The sequence below is a fragment of the Callithrix jacchus genome, chromosome 2 (genome assembly GCF_049354715.1).
Source record: "Callithrix jacchus isolate 240 chromosome 2, calJac240_pri, whole genome shotgun sequence".
Classification (NCBI taxonomy): domain Eukaryota; kingdom Metazoa; phylum Chordata; class Mammalia; order Primates; family Cebidae; genus Callithrix; species Callithrix jacchus.
Genome location: NC_133503.1, coordinates 93,491,072 through 93,518,355, shown reverse-complemented (window position 1 = coordinate 93,518,355; position 27,284 = coordinate 93,491,072). Strand labels below are relative to the sequence as shown.

Genomic DNA, 27,284 nt, shown 5'->3' with positions numbered 1-27,284 from the left:
ATTTATACTAATACATACTACAACATGAATAAATCTTGAAAATATTATAGTAAATGAATGAAACTGGTCACAAAAGACTACATATATGATTCCATTCAAAATTGATAGGGTTTCCAGAGTAAGCAAATCTGTAAGAACAAAGAAGATTACTGGTTGCCTAGGACCTGCAGAGGAGGGAGCAGGGGGTAAGACAGGAGAGTAGGTTATCTTTTGGGGATGATGAAAATGTTCTAAAATTAATTGGGATAGTTGTACAACTGTATGAACATTCTAAAAATTATTGAATTATATACTTTAAGTGGGTCAATTGTTTGAGACTTGAATATTTCCATAAAGCTGTTGCCAAAAAATGTAAGTTAAATTCTCCAGTGTTATTTTTACTAAGTTACAAATAAAACCCATGCTCCATCCTTTATTCAGGTATCATAGTACAAATTGGACTATCAGCTGTTACTGTGTTGAATTCACAGTTGTACACAACAGACATTATATTTCAAACATAAAATAAAAACCTTATTTATGAGCTCCAGATATACTAAGGATTATAGAAATATATCAATTCATTTAAACTGTGTACTTTTTTAGAATATGCATCATTTGTTCACTTGATTCCAAGAAGATTTTGTGAATCATAATCAGGTAATTAAGTTAGTAGAGAGCCAATATATGTGGAAAAATGAACTCCAGTTTTCATCTGTCATGTATTTGGGACATCATTAGAGGTTAAATTTTCTTCTGGATAGTTACTGCCTTAAGTTAGCCACATACTCTATCAAATTAGTTATTGTACCTGCCTGTCTGTAGGAATTTGGTTCCACAAGTGTTGGAGGTAAAACAGAATATTTCCTATTATTGTGCTACAGTTAACATTAGATTTTCAGTTGCCGGTTACATGATAAACTCAATGCCCTTCATAACTTGAAGTAAACGCTGAACTTGCCTCTTTATTTTGCTGAAACAGAGCTTCCATTCACTGACAATAAGTGTAAATTTAACTAAATTGTCAAATTAACACTCACTTAGGTGATACATTGGTCCTCTTTTCCTTGAAGACTAATGTGACAGCACAAGATAGAAAAAAATTAAACCCGTATATGTTTTTATTTACCTTTTGCTCTGTGAATTACATTAGGTTATTTAATTAAGAATGCCAAATACATAGTAACTCTTGAAAGTACACATGCATCATTTAAATTTCTGTCTGTGAATCTAATACAGTATAATCTTTTCCTTTATTTTATAAAGGAAAGAGAAACCTAAATTTGAATGTTGAGCTCATAATCATTAAAACTATTCACTGGAGCAATAGAATTTCAGTTTGTTATTTGTAATTTACCCAGAATCCCTCAGCCAAGATAGTAACACATGTCTTGAAAAGTTAAGTAATGTACCTATTACAAATATAATGTTTCAGTAATCAGATAAGTACTTATCATTAGAATAAATTATAAATACTTAGAAAAATATAGCATAACCTATAGTATTTAGTACAGAAAATGTTTCATTGTTTTTAGCTGTCAGTGCTCTTTTCAACCTAGTTTCTCACTGTTTGAAAATTTTCAAATAATCATATTCAAAATCTCTTATCTTGCTGATAATATTCAGCATCCATAGCTAAATATTTAAATACCAAAGCTGAAAATCATAATGACATATCAGCACCTACATAATAAATTGCAGTTAATGAATACTAACTATCCATGGTATGTTTGATTGGTTCCACATTTGTGATCTTCTCATGCATAGTATATTCTGTTTTCAAGAGGAAGGAAAATATGGAGATGTTATGACTGCCAAACATATTATTTTATCTACACTAGAGCAAAGTAGTATTTTAGCCAAACTGAAAATATAATATGTAAACAACAAGTCAAATGTCATAACAGCCAAAATGAATGTATCTAATTAAACATTTTATGAAAATATTTTATGCACATTCTTGTAGAATTTTTATACTGAATAAAGGTTTCTGGTCAAAGACAGTTTGTTATGTTGACAGCTAAAACTGTTATATTTTTTAGCTAAACATGTATAAAACACAAAAACTTCTGGTTTAACCAGCTTGAGGTGGGGACTTTCAAGTGTGAAATGCTACTTTTTAAGCAATCTAGAGAATAAACACCTAGAGTTAAACTACTGTACTGTTTAGCCCATATGTTTTCTAAGTACACAAGATTTACAAGATTACTATCATCATTGAGGACAAATACTACAATATAATTGGAAAATATTGAAATCTTTTAGACAAAATCCACTTATTCTGATATTTTCCATATTTGTCTTTTTTTCTTAAGAGGAAAAATGATATAATGTGAACTGCACTATACTAGAAGATCTAGCCAAATGAATCACCCTCTTTGTGTGTGTGTGTGTGTGTGTGTGTGTGTGCGCGTGCGCGCGTGCGCGCGTTTGCTTGTGCACCAGAATGTACATGCATGTAATTGGAAGCACTGTTAGGAGAACACAAGAGACAGCATGAACAAAGACCCAGAGAGCAGTACGTAAAACACTACTGATACTTCCGTACTGCCTGCACATGCAGTGCATTAAAAGGATGTTGAGAGATGAGTCTGTAGGAGTCATAGGCCAGATTTTGGAAGTCTTGAACGCCATGCTAAGAAGTTTAGAATTTGTTTTTGCTGCTTATATTCTTAAATATGTAATCCTTTTGCTAAATCATACTTTTCAAAAATAAAGTTATAATTTGAGTGATTTAACACTGGGAAAATGCCTTTTGTGGTGTATTCCATGTATTTGTTGCAGTTGTCTTTTGTAAGCTCAAAAACTTTGATGTAAGCTCGAGCATTTCAGTTTGCCCAGTGCCCTTCTTAAAGAGTGGGGACATTCCTGTGAGGTTTTGAAATGCTGGACTGTGTAATGTTTTAATGAAGTCTTTGGAATCACGGGGCTTGAGCTCCCAACAGAGATCAGCTGAAATTCAGGTGAAAATGATCATTATTTAGTATATTTACTGGGCTTTTTTTGTTTGGAATTATAATTTTAACCTTAACAAAACCTAACTTTTTAAACTTGGCAATGGTATTGTATTAACGTTTGTAAAATGTGCACAGTGGCTGTGAAAATTTTGTTAGTCTAATTGGTGTAACAGATACAAAGAGATTTGATTATATTTTTTGACCATTTTTGAGAAATTGAAGACTTTAACCTTGCATTATGCCTCTTATTATGTAAGACAGTGTGACATCCCATCAGCTGTATTTATCAAAATGTTAACCTTCAGCAAAGCTTTTATATATTTCTGTATAGAATGAGTTATTGAATGGAAGTAATTGTGCAAACTAATTAAGATGTAGGTCCTATATATCATCTTCATATACTGGTGAAAGTACTATAACAACCTCAAGTTACCACAGTAATGCAGGGAAAGAGCAATGACATGTTACACTTTTATATATTTTATGAGTTATTTCACCTATAGGGGCACCATTTTCCTCATCTATTAAATAAGAGGATTGGGCCAGGATATTGCTGAAGTGTTTTCTTACTGACATTTTGTGGTTCTACCTACCTCCATTCACTAGTTTAACTTGCATACATAGGTGTACTTTTCAGCATTCTTGAATCATAGAATTAAAAAGAATCTTGGGAGATAATGTAGTCAGGCTGCATCACAGAAAAGTGGAAATTTGTTCATTCACTCTGTCTAAGATGATTTGCTTGTACCTTCTCAGGCTGGTATGCCCTTTGAGTCAGAGCTGATCATGACATCAGTTATTGAACCTGTGGTTGCCAATATTGATTTCATGGGTTAGAAAGATGAGAAGATAATCCCTTTCTTCCTCACTGCCTCATGTACAATTCTTCCCATATTTGGCAGCTTAGTTAAAAACAGCAACCTGCAAACATAGAGATCTTTCTTTGGTGAAGAGTCTCTTCCTTGCCATGGCACATTCATCTTTGTATCGTGAGCACTTTTCTTGGACAGCAATTGTTATTCTTTTAATATTTATTGAATGACTGAATGTTGTGGATGACAGAAATGACTAACGGTTGTACATATGAGTAGAGTTTCATGGTTTGTTTAGCCTGTGGTGGAGCTGAAATTATATCCCTAGGTTTTGGAACAATAATACTTAGTAAAGATTGTCAACAAATAATAATAGTGATACTGGAATTTATTTACAATCATCTATAATTATATATAGTTATAGAGAATATACCTATAGACATATTTAGTAAATGGCACCTAATGAGTTTTGTTATATAAACTCATTCAGTAAGACTTGAAATATTATTTACATTTTTATCTCTGCCTTTTATTTCTATAACTAAAAAGAAAACTTCCTCTTTAAATACCCAGCAAAGTATTTTCACATTCAACTTGTCCAAGAATTTAGTAGTATTTCTTTTACTGGAATATTCTATCTCCTGATTTTCTAGGTGAAAAGATAATTGTATCATTTTTAATTCTGATAGCCAATTTGAGGTTGAAAGCTAAGCAACGTAAATTTGGTTTAATTCTTATCTGTTTATATCTGTATTATTTAGAGGATATTTCTGCTTGGGTAATTTGTGAAGAGGTTAATGCATTTCTCTCTTGAAAAATGTATTGTGTTCCTAATTCCTAACTAATGGGAAAACAGAGGGTATTTTTAGTGTCAGCTTTCATCAAGTCAAACCTTTCTGAAGATCTTACTAAATTCTATTTCCATGGGAATTTTGCTAATGGTTATGTGCAACATTATCCAGGTACTCATAGATAGGATTACAAATTAAAAATAAAAAGGAATGGGTGAATAAATATATCTTTCTTCTCTTTTAAAAAACTGACAGCATATTAATCTTTGCACTTTCATTTTCACTTTGCATTGTTTTTAGATTAGGTGCAGAAAGTCTGAGTTTGGTACTAATGCATGAGATCAGCATAGACAATATAAGTAATGGATTTCTTAAGTTCCTAGTTGTAATCTTGTATGTTCAAGCAGAAGAGAGTAAGTCTTCCAGTCTCTGTATGTTTAGTTAACAATATTAGTGACTTCAATGGGTTTTACAGAAAAATGGAGGATTTTAAAATATGCCATCCAGTTGTATTGCCCGTATACTCACTGAGTTATTTTGATTCATGTAATGCATGTCCACTGTACATTTCAAAATACTATGCAGAAAACATTAATGAAGCTGGCGATATTCAACATTTATTGAACACCAACTCACCCTGGATATTGGAATTTCCTTATGGCTCCGCCTCAGACTACCTCTCTTTTCATACTTTTTTTTTTTTGGTCCCATATGATCTGGAAAAATACATTCTTTTCCTGGGTAATTTTATGCATTTTTATGGTTTTAAGTATCATCAAGATATCAGTGACTCCCAAATATCTATCCCTTACCTAAATCTCCTTTTTGGCTTTCCATACTTACATATTTTCAAGGAAATCTTGCAGACATATCAAGCTAATTGTATCTGAAACTGTACTTTGGATCCTTTCCTTTTTCAGATCTGTTGCTCTAGAGTTTCTAATCTCAGTTCCATCCCTCCAGCTTCTTCTGCCAGAAACCTGAGAGTCACTTTTCACTCCTTTTATTTTTTCACTGCCCTTCATCCCAATTGAAATCTGTCATCAAGTGCTGTCTTGTCTACCTCTGAACATTACCCCAAAATTTTTCACTTTTTTGTGTCACTGCTGCCATCACATTTGATCAAGTCACTGTGTCTTGCCTGGACTCATGTGTTAGCCTCCAAAATGGTTTCTACACATACAGTTCAGCCAGTTCTAATCCATTTCCAAATAAAAGCCAAAGTGAGTTCTTAAATATATAAATATGATTATATCACTCATATCTAAAACTCTAATGACATTACATTGCTCTTATAATAAAGATCTCTTCTATCTATCCCAGAAGAGGTGATGGGTCTTATATTAGCTTGCTAGGGCGACCATAACAAAGTAGCATAAACAAGGTAGCTTAAACAACAGAAAATTTTTTTTTCACAATTCTGGAGATTAGAAGTCTAAAATCAATGTGGCTTTTTCTAAAGCCTCTCTCCTTGGCTTGTAAATGGTTGTCTTTCTCTGATGTCTTTGCATGGTCTTCCCTTTGTATGTATCTGTATCCTTGTCTCTTTTTTTTTTTTAACTTTAGGTTCTGCGGTACATGTGCAGGTCATGCAGGATTATTGCATAGGTGCATATATAACCAGGTAGTTTGCTGCCTCTATTCCCCCTCTGACTATAAGCGGCATTTCTCGCCATGTTATTCTTCCCCACCCCCCGCTGTCCCTCCCCTAGAGCCCGCCAACTGCCCCCACAGTGTGATGCTCCTCTCCCTGAATTCACGTGTTCTCATTGTTCAACATCTGCCTATGAGTGAGAACATGCAATGTTTGGTTTTCTGTTCTTTTGTCAGTTGGCTGAGAATGATGGTTTCCAGATTCATCCATGTCCCTATAGAGGACATGAACTCATCATTTTTTATGGCTGCATAGTATTTCATGGTGTATATGTGCCACATTTTCTTTGTCCAGTCTATCATTGATGAGGTTGGATCCAGGTCTTTGCTTTTGTATACAGGGCTGCAGTGAATATATATGTGCATGTGTCTTTATACTAGGACAATTTATAGTTCTTTGGGTATATACCCAGTAATGGGATTGCTGGGTCAAATGGAATTTCTATTTCTACGTCCTTGAGAAATCGCCACACTGTCTTCCACAATGGTTGAACTAATTTACACTCCAACTATGTAAAAGTGTTCCTATTTCTCCACATCCTCTCCAGCATCTGTTGTCTCCAGATTTTTTAATGATCACCATTCTAACTGGCATGAGATGGTATCTCAGTGTGGTTTTGATTTGCATTTCTCTGATGACCAGTGATGATGAGCATTTTTTCATATGTTTGTTGGCCTCATATATGTCTTCTTTTGAAAAGTGTCTTTTCATATCCTTCGCCCACTTTTGAATGGGTTTGTTTGTTTTATATATCTGTTTTAGTTATTTGTAGATTCTGGATATTAGCCCTTTGTCAGATGGGTAGACTGAAAAAATTTTTTCCCATTCTTTTGGTTGCCAGTTCACTCTAATGATGGATTCTTTCGCTGTACAGAAGCTCTGAATTTTAATTAGATCCCATTTGTCTATCTTGGCTTTTGTTGCCATTACTTTTGGTGTTGTAGTCATAAAGTCCTTGCCTATGCTATGTCCTGGATGGTTTTGCCTACATTTTCTTCTAGTGTTTTTATGGTGTTAGGTTTTATGTTTAAATCTTTAATTTTAGTGTAAGGTGACAGGAAGGGTTCCAGTTTCTGCTTTCTGCACATTGCTAGCCAGTTTTCCCAACACCATTTATTAAACATGGAGTCCTTTCCCCATTGCTTGTTTTTGTCAGGTTTGTCAAAGATCAGATGGTTGTAGATGTGTGGTGTTGCTTCTGAGGCCTCTGTACGGTTCCACTGGTCTATGTCTCTGTTTTGGTACCAGTAGTATAGTTTGAAGTCAGGTAGTATGATGCCTCCAGCTTTGTTCTTTATACTTAGGATTGTCTTGGCTATGTGGGCTCTCTTGTGATTCCATATGAAGTTTAAGGTGTTTTTTTCCAGTTCTGTGAAGAAGGTCATTGATAGCTTGATAGGGGGATAGCATTGAATCTGCAAATTACTTTGGGCAGTATGGCCATTTTCACAATATTGATTTTTCCTAAACATGAGCATGGAATGTTTCTCCATCTGTTTATGTCCTCTCTTATTTCATTGAGCAGTGGTTTGTAGTTCTCCTTGAAGAGGTCCTTTACATCCTTTGTTAGTTGTATTCCTAGGTATTTTATTCTCTTTGTAGCAATTGTGAATGGGAGTTCCTCTTGATTTGGCTCTCTGTTTGTCTGTTATTGGTATATAGGGATGCTTGTGATTTCTGCACATTGATTTTGTATCCTGAGACTTTGCTGAAGTTGCTTATCAGTTTGAGAAGATTCTGGGGTGAGACAGTGGGGTCTTCTAAATTTACAATCATGTCATCTGCAAATAGAGACAGTTTGACATCCTCCTTTCCTAATCGAAGACCCTTTATTTCTTTTTCTTGGCTGATTGCTCTGGCTAGAACTTCCAATACTACATTGAATAGGAGTGGTGAGAGAGGACATCCTTGTCTAGTGCCAGATTTCAAAGAGAATTCTTCCAGTGTTTGCCCATTCAGTATGATATTGGCTGTAGGTTTGTGATAAATAGTTTTTATCATTTTATGATATGTTCTGTCAATATCTAGTTTATTGAGAGTTTTTAGCATGAAGGCTGTTGAATTTTGTTGAAGGCCTTCTCTGCATCAATTGAGATAATCATGTGGTTTTTGTCTTTGGTTCCATTTATGTGATGGATTACGTTTATGAACTTGCATATGCTGAACCAGCCTTGTATCCCCTGGATGAAGCCTACTTGATCATGATGAATAAGCTTTTTGATGTGCTATTGCATTCAGTTTGCCAGTATTTTATTGAAGATTTTTGTGTGAATGTTCATCATGGATATTGGCCTGACGTTTTCTTTGTTAGTTGAGTCTCTGCATGGTTTTGGTATAAGGATGATGTTGGTCTCATAAAATGTGTTGGGGAGGATTCCCTCTTTTTGTATTGTTTGATATAGTTTCAGAAGGAATGGAACCAGCTCCTCTTTGTACATCTGGTAGAATTCGGCTGTGAACCCGTCTGGATCTGGACTTTTTTTGGTTGATAAGCTATTGATTGCTGCCTCAACATCAGCCCTCGTTATTGGTCTATTCCGGGTTTCATCTTCCTCCTGGTTTAGTCTTGGTAGAGTACAAGTGTCCAAGAATTTATCCATTTCTTCCTGGTTTACTGGTTCATGTGCATTGAGCTGTTTGTAGTAATCTCTGATGGTAGTTTGTATTTCTGTGGGATCAGTGGTAATATCCCCTTTATTTTTTTTATTGCATCTATTAGATTCTTCTCTCTTTCCTTTTTTATTAGCCTGGCTAGTGGTCTATTTTATTAATTTTTTCAAAAAACCAGCTCCTGGATCTATTGATTTTTTGAATTTTTTTTTGTGTGTCTCTACTTCAGTTCTGCTCTGATCCTAGTTATTTCTTGTCTTTTGCTAGCTTTTGAGTTTTTTTTTTATCTTCCTCCTCTAGTTCTTTCAATTTTGATGATAGGGTGTCAATTTTAGATCTTTCCTTGTTTCTCATATGGGCATTTATTACTATAAATTTCCCTTTGACACTTTCCCAGAGATTCTGTTAAGTTGTATCTTCATTTTGATTCTTTTCGAAGAACATCTTTATTTCTTCCTTCATTTTGTTGTTTATCCAGTCGACACTCAGAAGCAAGCTGTTCAGTTTCCAAGTGGTTGTGCAGATTTGAGTGTATTTCTTAATCCTGAGTTCTAATCTGATTGCGCTATTGTCTGATAGGCTGTTATTATTTCCATTCTTTTGCATTTGCTGAGGAGTGATTTGCTTCCAATTATGTTGTCAATTTTAGAGTAAGTGCAATATGGTGCTGAGAAAAATGTATATTCTGCGGATTTGGGGTGGAGCATTCTGTATATGTCTATTAGGTCCACTTGGTCCAGCTCTCTATTCAAGTCCTGGATATCCTTGTTAATTTTCTGTCTCGTTGATCTGTCTAATATTGACAGTGGAGTGTTAAAGTCTCCCATTATTATTGTGTGGGAGTCTAAATCTTGTTTTCAGTGGTTAAGGACTTGCTTTTTGTATCTGGGTGCTTCTGTGTTGGATGCATATATATTTAGGATAGTTAGCTCTTCTTGTTGGAGTGATCCTTTTACCATTATGTAATACCCTTCTTTGTTTCTTTTGATCTTTGTTGGTTTGAAATCTGTTTTATCAGAGACTAGGATTGCAAGCCCTCCTCTTTTTTGTTCTCAATTTACTTGGTAAGTCTTCTTCTATCCCTTTATTTTGAGTCTGTGAATGTCTTTGTATGTGAGATGAGTTTCCTGAATACAGCACACCAATGGTCTTGATGTTTTATCCAGTTTGCCAGTCTGTGTTTTTTGATTGGGGCATTAGGCCCTTTACATTCAATGTTAATATTATATGTGTGAATTTGATCCTGCCATTTTGTTACTGGCTAGTTTTCTTGCCCACTCATTGACTTATTTTCTTGATTGCATTTTTGGTTTTTGCCATTTGGTGTGCTTTTGCAGTGGCTGGTATTTGTCCCTTTCCATGCTTAGTGTTTCTTTCAGGAGCTTTTGTAGGGCAGGTCTGGTGGTGACAAAATCTCTCAGTAATTACTTGTCCATAAAGGATTTTATTTCTTCTTCACATGTGAAGCTTAGTTTGTCTGGATATGAGATTCTGGGTTGAAAGTTCTTTTCTTTAAGGATGTTAAATATTTGCCCCTACTCTCTTCTGGCTTGTAAGGTTTCTGCCGAGAGATCCGCTATTAGTCTGATTGGCCTCCCTCTGTAGGTGACCTGATCTTACTTTCTGGCTGCCCTTAGCATTTTTTTCTTCATTTCAACCCTGGTGAATCTGACAATTATGTGCCTTGGGGTTTCTCTTCTTGAGGAATATCTTTGTGGAGTTCTCTATTTCTTGGATTTGAATGTTGGACTGCCTTGCTAGGCTTGGGAAGTTCTCCTGGATAATATCCTGGAGCATGTTTTCCAGCTTGTATTTATGCTCCCCATCATACTCAGGTACACTGATCAAGCATAGATTAGGTCTTTTCACATAATCCCATATTTCTTGGAGGCTGTGTTCATTTCTTTTTACTCTTTTTTCTCATCTTGCCTTGTCTTTTTATTTCATTGAATTGATCTTCAATATGATATCCTTTCTTCTGCTTGATCCATTTGGCTATTAAAACTTGTGTTTGCTTCACATAGTTCTCATGCTATGTTTTTCAACTCCATCAAGTCGTTTATGTTCCTCTCTAGGCTGATTATTCTAGTTAGCATTTCATCTAACCTTTTTTCAAGGTTTTTGGTTTCTATGCATTGAGTTAGAATGTGTTCCTTTAGCTCAGAAAAGTTTATTATCCACCTTCTGAAGCCTGTTTCTGTCAATTCGTCGCACTCTTTCTCGGTCGTGTTGTGTTCCCGTGTTGCTGAGGAGTTGTGATCCCTTGAAGGAGATGAGGTGTTCTGGTCTTTGATGGTTTCATCTTTTCTGTGCTGGTTTTTTCCCATCTTTGTGGATTTGCCTGGCTCTGATCTCAGGGAACTGCTTGATGAGATCACTTGTCTGCCTGTCGAGGCACTACTGGGTTTCTAGGGACTCCTTCAGGTTACTCAGTAAGCTTCCTGTGTCTTTTTTGTATACACTGGGAGGTTATGCCCGCCAATTCTGCTGACCTGGAGGCTTCCAGATGGTGAAGAACACCATCTTGTTGCTACGTAGGCTTCCTGTGTTTTCTGTTAAAATATGAAGCCGAGTCCCACCTCTTTAATGGTGGGTTGCGTCTTTCCTCCACAGGGCTGGATCATTCAGGGTTCAGCTCAGACTGAGGCACTGGCCGTGTAATCTGCCAGAGTTAGTGCTTCAGCACTCTGGGGTTTGTGGGGGAGGGTAAGGACCCACCCAGCCATACCGTCTGTCTCCCCACTTTCAGCTCTCCTTCTCTCTGGCCATGGGGGAGGGGCCCACACAGCTGCTCTGTCTGTCTTCCTGCTTTCAGTTCCCTCTCTCTCCGGGCATTGGGAGGGGGCCATAGCTCAGTCCACAGACTCTCCCAGCCAGCTTATGGGCTTATGCATTTGCTCAAGATCTGTGCGCCAATCCAGGACAATGTCCTGGATTATTATTCAACTCTGCGCTTGTAATTCCCGGCACTTGATTGGCAAAGATTTCCTGTTCTGTGTATTGCTGAGGCTTTGGAGGAAGTGCTGTATCTAGACCAGAGTGCCAGAGGGGGAGCCTCAGACTCACTGGTCAGATACACTTTCTGGCACCCCTCCCCACCTCAGTCTGCCCTGCCTAGGCTTTGTTCACCATCTGACCAGACCCGTTGAAATACACGTGGTATGTCGGTTGGAGCTAGGAGATCTCTCCATTTCTGCATCTCTCGCTGGGTGTTGTGCACCAGAGTTGTGCCTATTCAGCCACCTTGACTGTGTATCCTTGTCTCTTAATAAGGATATCATTCATTTGGATGAGAGGGCCACCCTCATGACTACATTTTACCTTAATTACCTCTAAGCTCTATCTCCAAATAAAGTCACTTTCTGAGGTACTAGGGGTTAGAAATTCAACTTACAAATTTTGAAAACACAATTCAAACCATATCGGAACCAAAACTCACAGCTTATAGACGAGGAATAAACACATGCATATAGTAGGTTTTGTGGAAATGAAAACCAGGAAGTTAGATTAGAGAAGATTCTGTAGAACCAAGAATGGAAGCCTAAGAAAAATGTTATACTGCTTTATTCTTCTCACTTGAGCAGGTGTCATTTGCAGTAGCCTCCAAAACATCTTACATATAAATACTTTTATCTCAAGAGGAACCATGCAATCCTGCTGATGACTCAGTACAAATTTATCACCCCTCCTACAAAAACAACCATTCTCTGTACCTACAACAAAAACAATAACAGCAATGAAAAAAAAACCCTGCCTTATTTACTAACTTTATGTTTTAAAAATTATTCATTAGTCTGGAAGTGTATGTATGTATATCGATATCTTGGCCTATCTGGCCATCACAAAATAACTTTTTAACCAAATCTGGTAAATGTTTCCTATTAGTCATACTGCATAATAGCAGTATCCATTGATACTGCTGTTAAACAACCAACAAAAAGTCCTTCCAGAAATAATTTTATTACATATCCACTTATTATATTCCTTTGAAAGATTTTCTGTTACAATTATCAGCAAAGGCCAGGTGCAGTGGCTCATGTCTGTAATCCCAACACTTTGGAAGGCCAAGGTGGAAAGATCACTTGAGCCCAGCTTGGGCAATTTAGTGAGACTCTGTCTCTACAAACATTAAAAATAACTTACCAGGCACAGTAGTGCACTTCTAGTCCCAGCTGCTTACAGACTGGAGAAGGAGGTTCATTTGTGCCCAGGAGTTAGTTCGAGGCTACAGTGAACTGTGATTACACCATTGTACTCCAGCCTGAGCAACAGAGTAAGACCCCATCTCAAAAAAGAAAACAAAAAGGATGATCAGCAAATTTAATTCTTTAAAATCTTTTAACCTAAAAACCAATTTTGCATTTTATGAAAGTATCCTTGTATCTGGTTTCTGTAAGAATGGAGATGTAATGTCATTAACTTTTTTGTTAAACATTTGGCTTGGCTTTTCTTTTTTGGAGGTGGAGTCTCACTCTGTTTCCCAAGCTGGAGTGCAGTGGCGCAGTCTCAGCTCACTGCAACCTCCACCATCCAGTTTCAAGCAATTCTCCTGCCTCAGCCTCCCGAGTAGCTGGGATTACAGGCCACCACTGTACCTGGCTAATTTTTGTATTTTTAGTAGAGATGGGGTTTCACCATTGTTGGTTAGGCTGGTCTTGAACTCCTGACCTTGTGATCCACCCACCTAGGCCTCCCAAAGTGCTGGGATTACAAGGGTGAGCCACCATGATGGCCACACTTGGCTGTTTTTAAAAACTAGGCACAGTACCATCTAAAGGGGTGTATGTATGTATGTGTGTGTATATATTTGTATTTAGACAGATATTCTTTCTTTGGTTTAATTCAAGATAGTTTTGGTTTATGGATGACAAGATGAGGATGTATTTTCATATCTCACAGCTGTAGTTTATGCCATTAAGATATTTCTCTTCTTATTCAGTATGACATAATATGTTACATTTTATTTTCCAGACTATCTTTCTGACTCTGAGGAAAAAGTAAGGCCAAATAGTCAAGTTCCATTATCTAATGACAGTGATAGGCAGGAAGCACATAGATAATTATATACATTGTCACATTGTCAGATTCAGCCTATAAAACTACTTTAACCAGCAGTTTCTACATTTTCCTCCATGAAATCTGTTGTTAGAGTTGCTACTGATAACTAAGATGACAGGTCTGAATTTAATTTTATTTTCTCTTCTTCTTCCCTTAACAAAGATAGCAATGAACTATGAGTTGACTTAAAGACCAGAAGTACATAAAATTAAGGACGAAATATGTAGAGCCAGACAATCCAAGGAGAAACACCTTTTAAATACTAATAATTGAACTCTCATTGAACTTAATGCGTTTCATACATCTTTGTTGGGTGGGGGCTGCCACTGATTTGTGTTCAGACATTAAACTGAAGATAAATTGTTTGAAAATATACTTAATTAATGGATAAAACATTCCATACATTTTATGACAAGTGAAAAATGAAATTAGTTAATTCTGGTTTTATAAGCAAATTTGTGACTTCCTAGTTGTAGTCCTAAGGAAAGCTGAATGTGTTTTCCTCCTAAAAAGGCAATGGCTCCAGGGCAGCTTTTGATCTGACTCATTCCTAATATTTGTAAGACCTGAAGCAAGAGTAAAAATGGAAACCCATATCATATGTATAAATGTGAAAGTCATTAATAAAGCTACCAACCTCTTTTTTTTTTAATTGAGACAGAGTTTCGCTCTTTTCACGCAGGCTGGAGTACAATGGCGTGATCTCGGCCCATTGCAACCTCCACCTTCCTGGTTCAAGCAATTCTCCTGCCTCAGCCTCCCAAGTAGCTGGGATTACAGGCATGTGCCACTGCACCTGACTAATTTTGTATTGTTAGTAGAGATGGGGTTTTTCCTTGTTGGTCAGGCTGGTCTTGAACTCTTGATCTCAGGTGATCTTCCCACCTCAGCCTCACAAAAAGCTACCAAACTCTTAATTGTGCTCTATACTCCTTCCTTGATAAGATATGTTCATGATATCTTGGAAAGAGATTTAAATTTAAAATTTCTGGACTCCTCAGGATTGCATGTCAAAACATGATAATGTGGGGGATTGATCCTTGGCCTACCACCCTTTCCTTTATAACCTGCACTTCTAAGCTCCATTCTTTTTACCCCAAAAAACAACTGCCCTGGGCCACCCCTTGGGAAACTGGAGTATTTACTGTCTTCATATAGACATGAAACACTTACCACTGCTATATTCCCCATAGTCTTCTCTAAGTCATTATGGATTGAAAAAGAAATGGCAATGATTCAACAGACGTAAGTCAGATGCTTTTCTGAATCAATTCAGATGATTATGTGTTTTTCCACCTTTATTCTGTTAATGTAGTGTATTACACTACTCAATTTTCCTATGGTGAACCGGGCTTGCATTGTAGAAATAAATACCACTTGTATAATGATATTTATTATACCATGGTGTATAAGCCTTTTAATGTGCTCTTGACTTTAATAGTGTTTTCTTGAGGATTTTTACATCAATACTTACCATGGATAATTGGTCTATAGTTTTCTTGTAGTGTCTTTCTCTGGCTTTGGAACCAGGGTAATACTGACCTCATTAGAATGAGCTTGGAAGTACCTCCCTTTTTCAAGTTTTTGGAAGAGTTTCAGGACAATGGATGTTAATTCTAAGTGTTTGGTAGAATTTTCCAGTGAAGCCATCTGGTCCTGGGCATTTCTTTGTTGGGGGTTTTTGAATATTGATTCAATTTCCTTATTCATTATTGATCTGTTCATATTTTCTATTTCTTCATGATTTAGTCTTAATAGGTTGTTTCTAGGAATTTATCCATCTTGTCTAGGTTATCCAACTTGTTAGCAAACAGTTGATTATAGTGTTCTTTTATAACTGTTTTATTTCTATGACATCCATTTTAATGTCCTCTGTTTCATTTTTTATGTTAGTTATTTGTGTCTTCTCTTTTTTTCTTAATTAATCTAGCTAAGGGCTTGTCAGTTTTGTTGATCTTTTTAAAAAACTAACTTAATTTCTTCCAAATTTTATATTGTTTTTTGATTTTCTATGTCATTTATCTCTGTTGTAATCTTTATTATTTTCTTCCTTCTGCTCACTTTGCCCTTAGTTTTTATTTTTGTTTTTGTTTTTTTTCCCCTAGTTTCTTGGGGGTAAAGTTAGGTTGTTAACTTGAGATGTATATATATTTTATGTTGTGCATTTACAGCTGTAAACTTAACCCTTTAACACTAGTTTCACCGCATCCCAAAATTTTGGTATGTTGTATTTTCATTTGTCCTAAGGTATTTCCCAGTTCCAGTTCCCTTTATGACTTCTTTGGCCCATTGAATGTATAAGAATGTGTTTAGTTTCCACATATTTGTAGATTTCCCATTTTTCCTTGTGCTACTGGTTTCTAGTTTTATTCCATTTTACAGTGGAACACATACAATACATGCATGCAATGACGCTTTGTATGATTTCAGTCTTCTGGAATATAAGATTTATTTTGTTGCCTAATGCATGGTCTTATCCTGGAGAATGTTCTGTGTGTGCTTATCAATGTATATTCTACTATTTTTGATTGAAGTGTTCTTATATGTCTGTTAGGTCTACTTGGTCTGTAGGGTTATTCAAATTTTGTTTCCTTGTTGATTTTCTGTTTATTCTGTTCATTGTTGAAAGTGAAATATTGAAGTCTCCTACTATTATGGTGTGGTTGTCAATTTCTTCAATTTTGAAGTTTGTTTCATGTGTTTAGGTTCATATAAATACAGTAAATCCTTATATAACATTGTTGATAGGTTCTTGGAAACTGCATCTTGAAGCAAAACAATGTACAGCAGGCTTTTGAAGAATATCATTTTGTTCAATGTCATTTTGTCATAATGTTGAGGGGAAAAATGGCTTTGTTGTCATTTTACTTAAAGTTGCAGTTTTCAAAAACATACACAAGATTAAGTGAGAACTTACTGTATTTATGCACCAAAGCTATGAGGTTTGTTGCATAAATATTTTTAACTGTTATATTTTCCTGGTAAATTGGCACTTTTATTATTATATAATGTGTTTATTTGTGTCTTGTAATGGTTTTTTATTTAAAGTATATTTTGTCGGATTTTAGTTGTAGCCACTTCTGCTCTTTTTTGTTACCCTTTACTTGGAATATCTTTTTCCAACCTTTCACTTTCAGCCTATGTATATTGTTAGATCTAAAGTATGTCTCTTGTAGACAGTATATAGTTGGAATATGTTATTTTATCTAGTCAACCAGTCTATGTCTTTTGATTGGGGAGTTTAATCCATTTACATTTAAAGTAATTACTAATAGAGAAGGACTTACTATTGCCATTTTGTTAGTTGCTTTCTGTGTCTTCTTCACTGCCTTCCTTTGTGTTTCATTGATTATTTTTTCTAGTAGTATGCTTTCTCACTTCCTTTTGTTTGTATTCTATAGACATTTTCTTTGTGGTTACCATTGCAAATCCATAAAACATCTCAAAGTTATAGCATTCTATTTCAAACTGATAACAACGTAACTTTAATCACATACAAAAGTTTTCTCCTTTACTGCTCCACTTCCCCCTTTGTTATTGATGTTACAAATTACATTTCTATAGATTACATATACATTAACATAGATTCTTGGGTTTTTTGGGGGGGGGTTACATTTAAATTCCACATACTAAATTTACAGTAGTACCTATTACTGTATTTTTCCATTTATTTACCTTTGTTAGAGAATCTTATATTTTTGTACAGCTTTGTCTTGTTGCCTGCTGTCCTTTCATTTCAACTTAAAGGACTTCCTTTGGCATTTTTTATAGAGCAGCTCCAGGTAATGAACTCCCATGGCTTTTCTTTATCTGGGAAAGGCTTAATTTATCCTTCACTTTTGAAGAACTGTTTTGCCTGATACAGTATTCCTGATTAATAGTTTTTGGTTTTGGTTTTGTTTTCCTGTCAGCACTTTGAGTATATCATCCTACTCCTTTCTGGCCTTCAAAGTTTCTGCTGAGAAATTTGCTGAGAATCTTATGGAAGCTTCCTCATATGTGATAAATCACTTTTCTCTTGCTGCTCCTAAGTTTCTATCTTGGCTCATGCCTGTAATTCCAGCACTTTGGGAGGCCAGGGCAGGCAGATCATAAGGTCAAGAAGTCAAGACCATGCTGGCCAACGTGGTGAAATCCCTTTTCTACTAAAAATACAAAAATTAGCTGGGTGTGGTGGCACATGCCTGTAATTCCAGCTACTCAGGAGGCTGAGGCAGGAGAATCACTTGAACCTGTGAGGTGAAGGTTGCAGTGAGCCAGGATCATTCCATGCACTCCAGCCTGGGCGATGGAGTGAGAGTCTGTCTGAAAAAAAAAAAAAAGGTTTCTATCTTTGACTTTACACAGTTTGACTATAACTTAGTACAGTTCTTTCTGGATTTTCATACTTGGAGTTCTTTGAATTTCTTTTTTTTTTTTGAGACTGAGTTTTGCTCTTGTTACCCAGGCTGGAGTGCAATGGTGCGATCTCGGCTCACCGCAACCTCCGCCTCCTGGGTTCAGGCAATTATCCTGCCTCAGCCTCCTGAGTAGCTGGGATTACAGGCACACGCCACCATGCCCAGTTAATTTTTTTGTGTTTTTAGTAGAGACGGGGTTTCACCATGTTGACCAGGATGGTCTCGATATCTTGACCTCGTGAATTTCTTGATCTGTATGTACATTTCTGATCTCATACTGGGGGATTTTTCAGCCATTTTTCTTCAGATAAGCTCTCTTATTTTTTCTCTTCTTACTTTCCATTCTGGAATACCCATAATGTATATGTGGACCTGAATGATGTTGTCCTAAATCCCTTAGGATCTCTTCACATTTCTTCTTTTTTCTCCTCTGCTCAGTGATTTTAGATAACTTGTCTGCAAGTTCACTGATTCTTCATTCCGCCTAAGTCTGTTGTTGAATACCACTAATAAACTCTTCAGTTCAGTGACTACATTTTTCAGCTCCAGGATTTCTGTTTGGTTATTTTTTAGTTTGTTTCTGTGTTTTTGTTGATGTTCTCATATTGTTCATATATCATTTTCCTGATTTTATTTAGTTGCCTGTGTTCATATTCTCATTCTGTCTCTCTCTCTCTCTCTCTCTCTCTCTCTCTCTCTCTCTCTCTCAAAACAGTCTGTCTCACTTATCACCCAGGCTGGAGTGCAGTAGCGCAATCTTGGCTCACTGCAACCTCTGCCTCCTGGGTTCAAGCGATTCTCCTGCCTCAACCTTCCAAGTAGCTGGGATTAAAGGTACACACCACCATGCCTGGCTAGTTTTTGTATTTTTAGTAGAGGCAGGGTTTCACCATGTTGGCCAGGCTGGCCTCAAACTCCTGACCTCAAGTGATCCACTCACCTCCGCCTCCCAAAGTGCTGGGATTACAGATGTGAGCAACCACTCCTGGCTCTCTTTTAGCTCATTGATATCCCTATAACAGTTATTTTAAATTCTCTGTCAGATAGCTTATAGACCTTTGTTTCTTTAGGTTAAGTTTCCAGAGTTTTACTTTGTTCCTTTGATTAGGCCATATTTCCCTACTGTTTTGTATGCTTTTTTATTTTTGCTGGCCATTTTGAAAGACAACTACCTCCTCCAGTCTTTGCATACTGGGTTTGTGCAGGGGAAGACCTTTACTAATCAGCCCACCTGGGAGTTCTAGGGCCTCTCAAATGTTTTCTCATATGTTGCTACCTCTGGCACCTGCCTGTGGAACTGCAGCTATAATGTGCCTCTCAACTCTGTTTTCAGTGTCTTCCAAATGCTTGTGCTGGGCCTGTGGGTGCCCTTCTTTAAGTGAGGCAGAAATTGGTTTCTTGGGAATTTCCCAGAAAGCCAGAATGTTGGATGTATGGTTCATTCTTTGGTTTCTGTCCTGAGGGAGGAGCTCTGGTATGGGAGGTGGTGGGTTCTTCTTGGTTGCTCCACTGTTTCACATGCATGCACGGATGCACTGCATATTGTGAAATTTCCTGCCACTTTCATTGGAATTGCTTCTTGGTTTTACAATGGTGTGGGTGCTGTAGCCTCTCAACTGGTCTCTAAAGCTCTCACAGAGGTATTCTGATCCATGTATTGTTAACTTGGTATCTTAGTGGTAGAAAGAGGGCCTGTAGCTTCCTAGTCTACCACTATAGCTGTTGTTCTTTTAAGAAGTGTTTTAAAGTTACATTTCTTCTCTTTCCCCAGTGTAACATTTTAGGAAACACCACCTTAAAACAAAGCAAAGCAAAATATAGAAAACAAGAACCTGGCTTGACTGCTACCTTTAGGGGTAACATCAAATCAGTTGTTCACATACAGATTCAGCCTTCATTACCTCCTGTCTTTTTGGATGGAGGTGAGAGTAATGAACTTGCCTTGCTTTTCTCAGAACTTTAGGATAAACCTAGGTTCATCATCCTTCCTTAACTGCTAGGAGGACATATAGTATGTCTAGATAATGCTGATTAAATCTTTGGAGCTTTAATGATATGCAACAATTAGCCAATGAATTTTTCTAACACAGTATGAAAACTTCATGGTTTTATATCATTCCTAAAGGAATAGGCTTTAAAGTAGATGTACTTCTTTATTCATTTTAAATCTTAAGTACTTAGATAGATATATAAGAGAAAATGAAGAAGTATGGAAATCTGATCCTGTACACTTACCTTCATGAAGAGTGAGATGTGTTTTTTGAACATAGCCCCATTGACCCTTCTGGAATTAGTTGGAGATAATTTGGTTTGAAATGTTGGCTTTGTAAATAGAAATGGAAGTCATTAAAACAGATAAACAAGAGTGAATATAGAAACTGGGAACTAGAATTAATAGTATGTTGGAAATGACCACAGCAATTAATTATGTGGCTCAATTTTGCATCAGTTTTCTACTTTAGTTCATGATGCCCATTTTATTTCATGAGATTACAGTAGTGTGATCAGAGCAGTTAGCCTGTTCTTAGCATTCTCTCCTCATTAACTTTCACTTCTCCAGAGGGACGATTGAAATAAATACATCTGAGTAGTCTTTAGCAACTAGTTTGAGTTGTTTCCTCGGTGTACAGAATCAACCAAAAATGTAGATGGGATTGAGTTGAGTTAGGTTGAATTTAATGTCATACTTTACTACAGCATCATACATACATACATACACACACAATATTACTAAGCATCTGTAGCACCCATAAAGGATTCTCTAATGTACGTGAAGTGAAAGGAAAGAGTGTATTTAAGTCCTGGCTTTGAAACTGTTGTGTTAATTGTGAACTTTTGCTGAGTCTGTACATTCAAGAAGGTAACACTCAGCATGTTAAGATCACAACTGCTAGATTAGTGCTTGGAGGCAGTAGCTGTGCTGATGTGAGGCATTAATGGCTGGATGAGTTCAATCAGATATACTGCCTCCAGTGTCTTTGTGTAATGATATTTACTAGATTTCAAACAGACTGCTGAGAAAGATGAAATATAATCTCATGTATTATCTCTGTCTTGAAAAAATTAGATAATGAAATTGTTCTCTTACTGGCATATGCTTTATTAACTTTTATAGAGTCATCTTAAAGGACAGATGACTCGTAGAGTTGAGACGTTTTGCTAAAGTAGAGTGTTATTAAGTGCATTTTTGAGTTCTAGGAATCATGAGATTGAGTAAAGCAGGTAAGCATTTTTTAAAAACACTCAGATAACAATCTTATGGCATATTCTAAGGTTAGCTGAAGAGAAAAAGTGTGATGTAAATTGAGTTCAACTACATTCTTTTTGTTGTTTTTCTTCTTTACAGAGCCTGGAGAAAGTTCTTGTGGAATTCAATCACGAGGAGTTGTTTGATTTCTATAAGAAGGTCTACATTTTTAAAATAATTTTTTAATATGTGGGGTTTTTTCATCTTGTTTTTTCATTTTATTAATTCTTATTTTTAAATTTCCTAATATGGAACTAAGTTCTTTAAACTTCCCTTAAAACACCTTATGTTTCACAAGAGGAAGCATAGCAGAAATGAAGAGAATCTGAAAAACTAAATCAGGAAGAAAAAAAAAATTAATTAAAACAGTAGGATTGTTGCTTTAATATAAAGCATTAAGTAATGAACTTTGTGATTCGTAGCCATGCTGATACTTTAAATATATATAATATCAAACACTTTAATATCTGAGTCCAAGGGTAAAGGGAAACATGCCTTTAGAGATTTATTTGTGAGTATATTTCATGTTTCTTTCTGAAGACTGATTTTGTAATCAAGGAAAATGTACTCTCTCCACCCCCCAACTTTAAAATCTTATCAAGTAGGCAGTTCTTCTGCCCAGCCCACTGCCACTGGACCATGCCTGTGGTTATCCTGTTAAGCCCACCACCACTGTACTCACACCCCAGTATGTAAGCCCCCCAATAAAACCTTATGTCTCATTTAAAAAATTATCATGTAGTGATATTTTAAACTGAAACAGCTGAAGATACTTAAAACAGCAGTATTAAGAAGTCTTCTCTGAAAATTTGAAAACTTAAATTTTCAAACATGAATTCTAATAGCTTCACATAAAAGAAAAATATTCTTCACGAAAAGAAAAATATTCTAAGTGGTAATTTTATTGCTCTGTGAATTGATTTAATATTCATAGTTACCAAAGCCATTTTTTCCTTTCTATTTGCATGTTTCTAAATAATACTTGATATGAGTTTCACTTCCTTCACTAATGTCTTTTTTTTTTTTTTTTTTGTCTTTCTAAATAGCTAGAGACTATACAAGCACAGCTGGATTCCCTTACATGATGTCTTCGAAGACTGTTTTTTTCATCATGCTCCTGCCACCTCATTATTTTGCATTGAAGATAGATTGCCAGGTTGTGTTTTCTGAAGGATTCAGTGCCTTGCTTTTTGTAAATTATATGGCTTATCACTTCTTAGACAAATAACAACCAAGAGAGATCATTGTTAAGAGTACTGAAGTTCTAATATGCTTTCTTTAGTTCTGTGAGCCAACAGTAATTATTAAGAACAAGAACACTTTCACTTTAAAAGAAGCAAAAGTGAATACCATATTGTTTTTACTGTCATAGTGTTGCTTTCTTGCCTGTCCTGCTTAGTTTTCACCTGCTTGATTATACCATAATGTATCAAGGAAGGTCCATGGATACAAGATAAGATGTGTACCTTAGTAGAATACAGAGCTTTGGTAATTACATGAATAAAAATAAGAAAATAGCCACCTACAATCAAATATACTTTGGCATTTTTATTTGAATATGATGAGTATATTTTGCTTTGGAAATAATATAGGAAAAATTGTAAAATAGTAGCATGGTATCAGTTAATTCTAGTCTGAGCTTCTCTGTCGACTTCAATTTCTCTCTGAGTTTAATGATTTAATAATAGTCCAGATTTTTGTGTGCTTTTCTTTATACTGCAAATTAGTAATGATTCACTTTATACTTTCAGAGACAGAATCAGGTCTTGAATAAAATAATTGTAATGAGTGCTAAATGGGTGTCATTATTCAAATCAGATATCTTTTATATTCTTTTTCTCTAAATATGTTAATTGATTTCTGTCAATAAAATTTTTGTGTCTTAGGATTAGTTGAAGTATGCATTATTTTATTTTATACTTTTATAGTATATTTTATGCCATGAATGTATGTAAATAAATACGGTTGCCTGTAAAAAAATGAATTTTTTATTGATGAAATATCTATCTTGTTTCCAAAAAGAAATTCAAACATGACTCTTCACATGAAGAAATTTGATTTCAGAAATGTCCTATATTTAAATAAGGAAAGCTCCTGAAATTGAAGCATATTTCTTATTTGAAGTATCTGGGTACTACAACTGTTAAATGTCTCTCACATATTCACTATATGGAATTTATACCCACACTTGTTTGTACATGTATTTGTCAGCTATTGGTTAGAAGAAGTGAGAATTTGGATTATTTCAGAACACAACTATTACAGTTTTCCATAGTTGATTGATTTTAAAAGTTTTTTTTTTTTGAGACGGCGTTTCACTCGTTACCCAGGCTGGAATGCAATGGCACCATCTCGGCTCACCGCAACCTCCACCTCCTGGGTTCAAGCAATTCTCCTGCTTCAGCCTCCCGAGTAGCTGGAACTACAGGCATGCGCCACCATGCCCAGCTAATTTTTTGTATATTTAGTAGAGACGGGGTTTCACCATGTTGACCAGGATGGTCTCCATCTCTTGACCTTGTGATCCACCCACCTCGGCCTCCCAAAGTGCTGGGATTATAGGCGTGAGCCACTGTGCCCGGCCAATTTTAAAAGTTTTTAAACTCAAGCTTTCATTGGTAGACTATCTGGAAGTCATGTTTGTAATCTAATGGGATTTGTTTTTACATATGGCTTGTAGGATCTCTCCTGCTTTTTAAATCCTCCATTTTGCCAGTTCCCAGAGGGAACTACCTGAGGTCCTAGAGGTACTATGAACATTCTAGTAAACATCCTTTCAGACTTTTTCTCATGTACATATAAATACACATCATCCCAGATTGAATTGGATAGGCCTTCTTGACAGTAGCCATATAGATAAGTAGAAGTTTTCATTGGTTTAGTGGCCAAACTGAAATCTCAATGTAGGTATCTAAGTTAAATATGGCTAGAAATGAAGTTTTCTGAAAGTATTTCGTTATATGCACCCTAGAAGAATTAGCTTTATATTCCCTGATGAGTATCTCTAAACGTATGTAAAAATATGGCAAATAGTATTCTTTCCATTAGTCTAGTTCAACAAAGTCTGACTCAGAAACACGAAAGAAGGGGCAAGTAGGTCTAATACCAACTAAGAAGATAATTATTTCTGAAATACATTTAGTTGAAAATAACTATTTCTTTCTTAAGACGTTACTGTTGTTATGATGCACAAATCAAAAAACGTGGGATTTTCAAAAAGTATTAAGTGCATGTTACTTTTTTATAAAAATAAGATGAATGAGGAGATTAGTGGAGCCTGGAACTGCAATCTTGGAAAATAAATTTACTGTATGTCTTTGATGAGTGTGTGACATGAGGACTGCATAGAAATAGAATTGCTTGTTAGAAAAAGGAACTAATTTTGTATCTATTACAAATTATATTTGTATTTCTTCTCTATGAGTTATCATGACTATTTTTATTTAGGAAATACCAAAAAATCATAAAGAACTAATCTAAACTTACAGAATCCTGTCACCCAGAAATGGCCCTTAATGACCATTTGAGAGATTTTGTTACAGCTGTTTTCTATCCATTTCTCTTTCTTGTTCACTTTTTCTTCTTTCCTAACAAATCGAAATAATGCCATAAATTCTGTTTCATGCTTTGCTCTATGTAGCCTCACAGCATGAGCATTTTTCTTATCATTATTGCCCAAACATAATTTGAATGTATATCAAATAGATCATCATTTGAATGAGCTATACTTTATATACTTTGTATTTCTCAAAATAATCCTCCAAATTTGGGGACATGTAGATTATTCTAATTTTTGAACATAAGGAACTGACTGATAAATATAATTATACATAAACCATAGACCACATCTCTCATGATGTTGGTATAGATTCCTAGAAGTAGAGTTGCTATGTCAAAAGTAAGATTTATTTTTTATTTTTATCTTTAATAGGATTTTCATTATTAAAAAAAACGAGGCCAGGTGTGGTGGCTCATGACTGTCATCTCAACACTTTGGGAGGCTGAGGCAGGAGCAGGAGATCACCTGAGCCCAGGAGTTGGAGAACAGCATGGGCAACATGGCAAGCTTTATTTCTACAGAAAATACAAAAATTTTCAAGGCTTGATGGTGCATGCCTGTTGTCTCAGCTACTCAGGAGGCTGAGATAGGAGGATCACCTGATCCTGGGGGATTCAGGTTACAAAGTCATTTGTGTGTGTATGTGTGTAGTTGCCCATTAAAACAAAACAGAAAGTTGTTCCATTTTGCCATCTCACCTCTTGGAAGTACCTACCTAATGCTGCAAACATTTGGTGAGTGCAGTGGCTCATGTCTGTAATCCAGCACTTTGGGAGGCTGAGGTGGGCAGATTGCTTGAGCCTAGGAGTTTGAGACAAGGATGGGCAACATAGCGAGTCCTGTCTCTAAAAAAAATAAAATAAAATGGCCAGGTGTGGTGGCATGCACCTGTGGTCCCAGCTACTTGAGAGGCTGAGGCAGAAGAACTGCTTGAGCCAGGCAATTGAGGCTATAGTGAGCCATGATCACACCACTGCCCTCTAGCATGGACAGCAGAGCAAAAACCCATCTCAAACAAAAAACCAGATATAATACAAATACACACACCATTTGTGTATTTTCAAAAATACATTTACATTTATTTCAAGGCCTTTGATATATATTGCTAAATTGTTTCTCCAAAGGATTGTACCAATTTGTACTCCCACAAACAGTGAATGAGAACTCACTTGCCTCAAGCCACCTTCAGCAGCCCCTTTTTCCTTTTATACATTTCACCCTCAGCGTTCTTTATAACCTGGGATCAATGGAAGAGTGTGGGTTTAGAGTGGGCTGGAGATGGGACATGCTGAGATATGTCATGTTGATAACTCCAGGAGGATTGAAAAGGAAATCTCTTTAAAAATCAACAAATATGAGAGGCAGTAACTCATTATTTAATTGTAAGGGCTTCAAAGTCACGCATGCATTTATTCAACAAGTATTCACAGATGAGTATGGTGAATACGGTGGCAGGAACTGTGTATGCTAGGTTACCATGTTAACTGATGGACAAAATAAACATAGTTCTTGAAATGCAATGTGTTAGTCAAAAGTAAATATGGAATAAATGAACAAATATGGGACAAAATATAATTGGATTTTATTCAGAAAATATTAAAGATGGTACCAAACTTAGATTGTTGGGGCATCAAGGAAGGATTCTCTGAGGAGTGAGATTTGAGCTGAGTCCAATATGATGAGTTAAGATGGCACAGTAGTAGAACAGAGTGACAAGCATTCCATGCAACATCTCCAAGGATGGGAAAGGCTTAGTGCATTTCAGGAACCAAAAGATCAGTTTGACTAGAGCTTAGTGAACAAATGGCATAGCGGAGTGCACTATAATTAGAGAGGTAGACAGGGAGCTATTCTCTTACCAAGTTTTCATTTTTACCACCAAAATGAATTGCAAACATTTCTCCAGGGCACTAATCTGTCCAAGCCACCATCAACTTTGCCATGGACCACCTTGCTTCCACTCTAGCCCTCCTCCAGTCCAGTCTTTGTACAGAGCTAATTTTTTAAAAACATTGATCCTATTAATTATACCATCTCCCTGCCTAAAACCCTTCAAAGGATATCATTACACATTAAGTAAAATTTAATGATCTGTTCCTCAGGACAGTGCAAACATTATATCCTAGTTCTGCTGTGCGTCTGTGTGTGTGTGTGAAGCAAGTTTGTGAAAGTTCACTTTTCTTTGTAATAGGAATAATAATCTAAATAACAGTGTTT

At 36.1% G+C, this 27,284-nt stretch overlaps 1 protein-coding gene across 4 annotated transcripts in view; it reads left to right on the top strand.

Moving 5' to 3' along the window:
* COMMD10 (COMM domain containing 10) overlaps window positions 1–23,488 on the top strand; it is a 210,767-nt gene extending 187,279 nt beyond the window's left edge. For 2 of the 4 annotated variants that reach the window (XM_078365027.1, XM_078365026.1), the window contains 2 exons: window positions 21,608–21,667; window positions 22,559–23,488. In XM_078365027.1, coding sequence (XP_078221153.1) covers window positions 21,608–21,667; window positions 22,559–22,678 — 180 coding nt within the window. In that variant the 3' untranslated portion in view covers window positions 22,679–23,488. Of the gene's footprint in view, window positions 1–21,607; window positions 21,668–22,554 lie in introns of all 4 variants that reach the window. The other 2 variants (XM_008991650.5, XM_002744683.7) reach the window with 1 other exon arrangement.
* Window positions 23,489–27,284: the final 3,796 nt, after the last annotated feature.